Source organism: Castanea sativa, chromosome 4 (assembly GCF_040712315.1).
Source record: "Castanea sativa cultivar Marrone di Chiusa Pesio chromosome 4, ASM4071231v1".
Taxonomy (NCBI): Eukaryota; Viridiplantae; Streptophyta; class Magnoliopsida; order Fagales; family Fagaceae; genus Castanea; species Castanea sativa.
Window position 1 is genome coordinate 25471053 of NC_134016.1, and position 7909 is coordinate 25478961.

Consider the following 7909-nt stretch of genomic DNA (forward strand, 5'->3'; position numbering starts at 1 on the left):
GTCCAGTTTGCCTCGCACTTTATCGGGGGACACAGATACAAGAAGTCGTTCGCATGGCTGATGAACATCAAGTAACGGGAGGATGAGATGCTAAGGTCTTACATCACTTGTTTCAACAAGGAGGCCCTCTTTATTGATGAAGCTGATGACAAGATACTATTGGTTGCGTTCACCGGTAGGTTACAGAAAGGGAATTTGTTTTCCCTTTACAAAAACGACCCGAAGACCATGTCGGATGTACTTTACAAGGCCACCAAATACATGAATGCGGAAGACGCGCTTCCTTCATGGGAGGAGAAGCCCAGGAAGAGAGAAAGACCAGAAGAAACCTGACAGGAAAGAGGACGGAAGACCACAAGGACGGGAGACATGCAAGAGGATAGACGCTCCAAGCCCCCCACGGGAAGATTCTCAAATTTCACCCCACTAAATGTCCCCATCGATCAAGTACTCATGCAGATCAAAGATGAAGGATCCTTGACATTTCCTGGCAAGCTAAAATGTGACCCTAGTAAGAGGTCTAGGAATAAGTACTAACCTTTCCCCATTGAGACCATGGCCACGACACGTCTGAATGCTACGATTTAAAGCAGTAGATAGAAGCCCTGATCAGACAAGGGAAATTGCAGAGGTTTATCAGCAAAGATAAGACGGACCAGCCACAAAAGTAGGGCCCCAGGAGGGAAAGTGAGCGCCCCAAACCGCCCATAGGGGTCATAAGGACGATTATAGGGGGCACCGCGATTTCCTATTCAACTAGGAAGGCGCGCATGACCTACCTCCGGATGGTATAGAACATTCAGTTGACAGGTTTTGTCTTGAAGATGGCGCGCATCGATAACCCTGTGATCGAGTTCTCAGAGGAAGACGCTCGGCGCCTTTATCATCCACACGACGACGCGCTTGTTGTAAGTATATGGATTGGGGACTACAACACTCATAGGATCTTGGTAGACAACAGGAGCTCCGCCGATATACTATACTACCTAAATTTCTAGTAGATGAGGATTGGGAGAGAACAGTTTATCCCAACTAACGCACCTTTCATCGGATTTGGAGGAACAAGAGTGTACCCACTCGGCACGGTCACATTATCCGTAACCATCGGTAATTACCCTCAACAGATCACTAGGTACATCACATTCCTAGTTTTGGATTGTTCATTCGCATACAATGCCATCTTGGGCCGCCCAATCCTTAATTCATGGAAGGCCGTAACATCCATTTACCACCTAATGATGAAGTTCCCCACTGAGTATAGGGTAGGAGAAGTGCGGGGAGATCAAGTAGCGGCGCGCGAATGTTACATCGCTATGTTGGAAATGGACGACCATTTATCAACAATGTGCATTAAAGAGGAGCGAACGGTGGCAGAACCAGTAAAGAGGCTGGAAGAAGTGCACCTTGACAACTCAAAACCCGAGCGGACGACAAAAATAGGTACTCTTGCTAGCCCGCTAGTTCGACAGGCCCTAGTATCATTCTTAAGGGAGAACCAGGACGTCTTCGCCTGGAGCAACGAAGACATGCCCGAGATCGACCCTTTGGTCATAGTCCACAAGCTGAATGTGTCGCACTCTTTCTCTCCCATCCGCCAAAAGAAGCAGGTGTTCGCTTAGGAACGAGACTGGGCCATAGCAAAGGAGGTTTGCAAGTTACAAAAGGCCAAATTTATACAAGAAGTATACTACCTCAACTGGTTGGCCAACGTGGTGATGGTCAAAAAGGCCAACGGAAGGTGGAGAATGTGCGTGGATTTCGTGGAATTGAACAGGGCATACCCTAAGGATAGTTACCTACTCCCTCGGATTGACATCTAGGTGGATTCAACGGCAAGACATCAATTGCTGAGTTTCATGGACGCATTTTCTAGGTACAACTAGATCAAGCTGGACGAAGCTGACTAGGAGAAGACTTCTTTCATCACAAGCCAGGGTCTCTTTTGTTGTAAGGTGATGCCATTTGGCCTCAAGAACGCAGGCGCAACGTATCAAAGGCTTATGAACAAGATGTTTGCACACTAGATTAGGAGGAACGTCCAAGTATACGTGGACGACATGCTAATAAAAAGCGTACGAGAAGACAAATACCTGGATGACATCAAGGAGACTTTCGAAACCCTTAGGCACTATAACATGAAGCTGATTCCAAGTGTGTGTTCAGAGTAACGACAGGGAAGTTCCTGGGGTTCATGGTATCCCAAAGGGGTATTGAAGTCAACCTGGAAAAGATACGGGCCGTCATGGAGTTGGCTCCACCATAAAACACCAAAGAGGTACAGAGTTTGAACGGTAAAATTGCTGCATTGAACAGATTCGTTTCGAGAGCAACGGATAAGTGCCTTCCCTTTTCCTGCACATTAAAAAAGGCCTTTGAATGGACGAACGAGTGTCAACGCGCATTTGAGGATCTGAAGGCATACCTTTCTTCCTCACCTTTACTGAGCCCATCCAAACCAAGAGAGGAGTTGTACCTCTACTTAGCCGTCACCTCAGCCGCTGTTAGTACAGCCTTAGTCAGGGAAGAGGACAGGGTCCAGAAACTCGTATATTTCATGAGCCAAGCTCTCCGAAGCGTAGAAGAGAGGTACCCACCTATGGAGAAGCTCCCCTTCGCTTTGGTAATTGCAGCGCATAAGCTTAAGCCATACTTCCAGACCCACACTGTAGTTGTCTTGACAGAAAACCCCTGCGAAGAACAATGAGCAGTCTAGAGGTGGCTAGACAGATGGCACTATGGGCGATTGAGCTGAGTGAGTTTGACATACAGTATTGCCTGCGTACAGCCATAAAAGGACAGGTTATTGCCGATTTCATTGCAGAACTCACCCACAAGGGTGACCAGGGGGCAGGAGGGAATCCCCAATGGATGGTCCACACCAACGGGTCGTCAAATAAACATGCAAGAGGAGCCGGTGTAGTACTCCGCAGCCTAGAAGGAGACGAGGTCAAGTGCATGGTCCGACTTGACTTCCCCACAACAAACAATGAGGCCGAGTACGAAGCTCTGATAACAGGACTGGATCTCGCACAAGCAACAGGAGCCACAGATGTGATTGTGCATTGCGACTCCCAAGTGGTCACCAGTCAGATTAATGGCGGCTACGAGTGCAGAGGAGAACGGATGAAGGAGTTGTTAGGATTAGTGCCCTTAAATCCTATTGTATGATGCTATGTATGTTATTATGTATAACATTATGTATGAGTTAATGTTGTGTTTAATAAAGTTGTTTTATTATTATCTAAAATAATGGTAACATAAATATTGGAATATTATCATAGAGTCCATGAGATGCATAGTTTGTGATTTAGTCATAGAAGATAGAAATCGTAAGTTCTTTGTAAACTCAGAATTTTTAGTTTGTAGTCGGTGATAAAATTGGGCATTTCATCTGCGAAGACTATAACATATCAACTAAGATGATTTGTCTTGATCATGGAAATGAAGATTTCTAGTTGGTATGTTGATATATTTTAAGAGTTAAAACATATTGAACTAGACTGCTGTGAGATTTATTATTCTCCTAACGACCGTCAAATGAATAATAAACTCATGACTTATATTTATATGAACTCTTAATCCTGAGAGGATAATGGACCTGATCATGAAGTGTAGGTTGCTTTGATATATTAGGAGTGAGATTTATATTTACGGTTAAAATTTCAGTATGTTACGCAACCACATTTAGTGTTAATAGAACATATATTCTCAAGATGGAATTCGTAGTCTCTTAACGGAGATATAAAATATTCTTTTGAGATAAGTTTAATGGGTTTGTTATTCAAAGAGTTAGGTCTAACCACTTTGGTAAGAAGTTACTAAAGTATATATTTATGGAATTAGATTTCATAAATATATGATGAATAACTTAAAAGATTAAACCGAGTACTCAAGGAATTAAGATGTAGTAATCTACAAAGTGGCAGTCTACATTCATTACTTTGTGTTACTACGAATATTTTATGAAGGGGTTGCATGTACAATAAAGTCTTAGGATATAATTCATAAATAAGGCCTAGAGTGCAATTATATTTATATAGTGGTATTAAATATAATTAATGGTAACTTTGGACTTGTCAAGAGTTGACAGAAAATCCCAAGGCCCATTGGAGCTAGTGTCTTATTGGTCTCTTTTGGTCCCACTCCAAGCCACACATTTAAGCCCAATTGGAAAGACCCAAAAGGCCAGCCCAATTAGATAATCAGTTAAATACAAAGGGAAAAATATATAGGATTTTTTCATGTGTGATAGTAATAACACTATTGTGAAATGGTGTGTAAGAAGTGTTAGACACTTTAACATTCTCCATTTGAAAACTGATTGAGAGATCACACATCTTAGGCGTTAGGGGCATTGGAGTGAAGATTGAAAGTGTTCTCAAGTGCTTCTGATCTTCGGTTTTGAAATTCACCGCTCCAAGGTACACTCTCTTGTTCTTGTATTCTGAAACTTACATAGTGCATGTTAACATTTATGAATGAAGTAGATCCGTTGTTTTTCCACTGCGTATGTTTTGTATGCAATACACACATGTACTTTTCCATCAGGAGTACCTCGAACAAGTGAAGAATCGGATGCACAACCTCAATACCAAATTCGTTCAAATCCCAAGGGAGGAGAACGAGAGAATCGACCGTCTTGCCAAAGCGGTATCAGCAGAGCACATGTCTTTTCCCAGTTAGGTACTTTTCTTTGTTCAGGACTCACCTATGATAAACATGGTCAGTGTGCAGGAGATAGGTACCGAGAATAACTGGACGACATCAATTACCTCCTACCTGAAGGACGGTATGTTACATAACGATAAGGAAGCTGCAAGGAAGTTGAGGGTCTACGCTACTTGATTCGTACTGATCAAAGATATCTTTCACAAAAGAGGTTTCTCCCACCCATACCTTAGGTGCCTTATCCCCGAGGAAGCGGACTATGTCATGAGAGAAGTCCACAAAGGAGTATGCGGGAACCATTCAGGATCGCAATCCTTAGTTCACAAGCTAATTAGGGTCAGATACTATTGGCCCACCATGCAGAAGGATGCCCAGGCGCACGTCAGAACTTGGGACAAGTTTCAGAGGTTTGGCAACCTCATCAGGCAACCAACGGAGGAGCTCATCCCAATAACGGCCCCGTGGCCTTTCGCCTAATGGAGGCTGGATATCATGGGACTGTTTCCTATAGCAGTCCAGCAGCTGAAATTTCTATTACTCAGTATAGACTACTTCACCAAATAGGTAGAGGTTGAAGCCCTAGCTACCATCACTAAGAAAAATGTACACAACTTCGTATGGAGGAACATCATTTGCAGGTATGGTATACCAAGAGTCCTGGTCTCGGACAACGGGAAATAATTCAATAACGACGCATTCAGAGACTTTTGCTCACAGCTTGGTATCAAGAACAACTATTCATCACCCGCACACCTTCAGGCCAATGGACAGGTTGAGGTCATTAATCGATCATTGCTGAAAATCATTAAAACTCGGCTTGATGGGGCAAAAGGTATGTGGCCGAAAGAATTGCCAAGCGTACTATGGGCATACAGGACGACGGTAAGGACCTACAGGAGAGACACCGTTTTGGCTTACGTATGGAAGTGAGGCGGTCATCCCAACTAAGGTAGGACTCACATGCTACAGAGGAGTGAACCATGATGAGGAGAGGAATAATGAGGCAATGGGCTTGCAGCTTGATATGGTGGATGAGGTCAGAGCGACAGCTGAACAAAGGTTAGTGCGGTACCAAAACCTTATGGCAAGGCACTACAACTCCTGGGTAAAACACAGGGACTTCAAAGTAGGAGACCTCGTCTTAAGGAAAGTAATGGGAGCCACCAAAGACCCCTCTCAAGGGAAGTTAGGACCTAATTGGGAAAGACTGTACAAAATTGCATCATGGCATAGGAAGGGCACCTACCACCTTGGGACACTGGACAGACAAAAGCTGCACCACCCGTGGAACACGGAGCACTTAAAGAAGTACTACTAGTAGACAAAGATCACAAGCAACGACACTCCTCATTTTCCATTTTATTTCTATTTTAGAGTTTATTTCATTTTTTAGTTTTTACTATCTACAGTACTTTTTAAGCCCAAGGGGCAATTTTCTTATTTTTTAAGAACAATTTTGACTTTCATATCTATCACAATAAGAGGAGTAATTCAGAAATGAAATGTGTATGTCAACAGAGTTATATTTATCAAGTCCACAAAAGTGGACGGGTTCGTCCAAAAGGGATGAGCTGTCCATAAAGCAGATGGATCATCCTAAAAGGATGAGCTTTATTCATCAAGTCCACAAAAAGTGGATGGGTTCATCCAAAAGAGATGAGCTATATTAGTCTGTCCATAAAGTGGACGGGTCATCCTAAAAGGATGAGCTTTATTCACTAAGTCCATAAATTGGACGAGCTCATCCTAGAGTCACCATAAGTCCACAAAGTGGACGGGGTCATCCTAGAGGGATGACTTGTATTCATTATACCCACAAAGTAAAAGGGCTCGTCCTAACAAAGTGACCTATCTTAAACCCACAAAGTGGACGAATCCGTATTAGACGAGTGATTTATGTTTGTTACGTTGACGGAAGAATTGATCTGCAAATGAAGTCTAGAATAGATGGATGCATTGCAAACTCATGCTATAAAACATATAATCAAAATACTATAAAGGCCCGTACAGGGAAATGTCTACACAAAAGCCCACAAAATGATAGGCAATGGTTAAAATTAACAAAAACACTATTCTTCAAGGCGACAGTACGCCTAAACAAGAAAAACAAGCTAAATTAAAAAAATATATATATATAATGAAACAAAAAAGACTACTGTTGGGCGACAAGGGCCTCTTCCTCCCTTTCCTTAAGCGGCTGCGCAACTTTGAGTGGACAGGTGCTATCCTCGACAGACTTTTTCTTATCAGCTTTTTGAACCTCCCCGTCACTTTGAAGGTTAGGATTAGGGTCATCACCAAAAAGCTCGTCTATTCCTTTAATGTCGACAGGGCGGGTTGGAGTTTGGCCTTCAGGGTCTATGGTGATTCGAGAAAGGTTCAAGTCTAGGAAAGAAGCATTGATTTGATGAAGGCAGTCATCAAAACCGTCAACAAAGGAGGTGCCTAGTTCACTTAGAAGAGCATCAGAATCATGATACTCTTATATAGCATCCACCTTTGCCTGACGGAGACTATCCTCCTTATCCTCAAGAACCTTTCCCAGCACTTCAACTTGTTTCTCCAACTCACCCCAGAGTTGCTCTGACGCCTTATGTTTTTCGTCCTGGACCACCTTCCAAGCCTTCAGCTCTGTCATCTCCGTTAGCTTTGCTTCCATCGCTTTCGCTCTCACCCGAACACGTTCCAGCGCCGTCTCATGGGACAGGCAACGCTTCATCAACCCTTTCATCATCAAGACACCCTGCAACCACCAAAAACTAAGGTGAGGAAAGTAATAATCAAACACGAAGGAAAGGTATTGGGACGGATACAAACCTATGCAAGATTGAACAGACCTGTCTCCCCCATAGCTTCTGTGGAATGGTTGCCCAGGTCCTCATAATCCTCATCCTTGATAATGGATGTAATCTGCTTAAGGGCATACTGAGAATCCTCGCGAAGAAGGATGGGGGTTTTCTCCTTGACGGGGCCCTAGCTAACCATCAAGCCTTTACCCTTCCCCGGACTGAGCTTGGGGGCCAACTTGAAAGGGCTAGAAGTTTCGCCAGCAGCTAACCCCATCACCGCCTTAGGCTTTTTAGCCTGACGGTCCAATGTCTCGGACGGTTTCCTTTTGGTGAACAGGTGAGTTGGGCCCGTCTTAGGAGGAAGGCTCCCCACTAGTTTCTTCTTTGCAGCAACCTGCTGCTTGATGTAGGCTCTTCTTTTACTATCTTCCATTTCTGCATAAAAATGGACG

The 7909-nt window shown here is 43.6% G+C and overlaps 1 protein-coding gene across 1 annotated transcript; it reads left to right on the plus strand.

Annotated features, from left to right (window-relative positions):
* Positions 1-2700: 2700 nt before the first annotated feature.
* On the plus strand, positions 2701-4845 carry LOC142632631 (uncharacterized). The gene is made up of 3 exons (XM_075807003.1): positions 2701-3144; positions 4549-4650; positions 4735-4845. The coding sequence occupies exons 1-3, from the start codon at positions 2701-2703 to the stop codon at positions 4843-4845; spliced, it is 657 nt and encodes a 218-aa protein (XP_075663118.1).
* Positions 4846-7909: the final 3064 nt, after the last annotated feature.

Bases quoted from the DNA above. Each gene is read 5' to 3' on its own strand.
- LOC142632631 (XM_075807003.1), top strand. From the start codon at position 2,701: ATGAGCAGTCTAGAGGTGGCTAGACAGATGGCACTATGGGCGATTGAG. The intron at 3,145-4,548 runs GTGCCCTTAAAT...CTTTTCCATCAG, and splicing joins TGAAGGAGTTGTTAGGATTA to GAGTACCTCGAACAAGTGAA. The intron at 4,651-4,734 runs GTATCAGCAGAG...GTCAGTGTGCAG, and splicing joins TCGACCGTCTTGCCAAAGCG to GAGATAGGTACCGAGAATAA.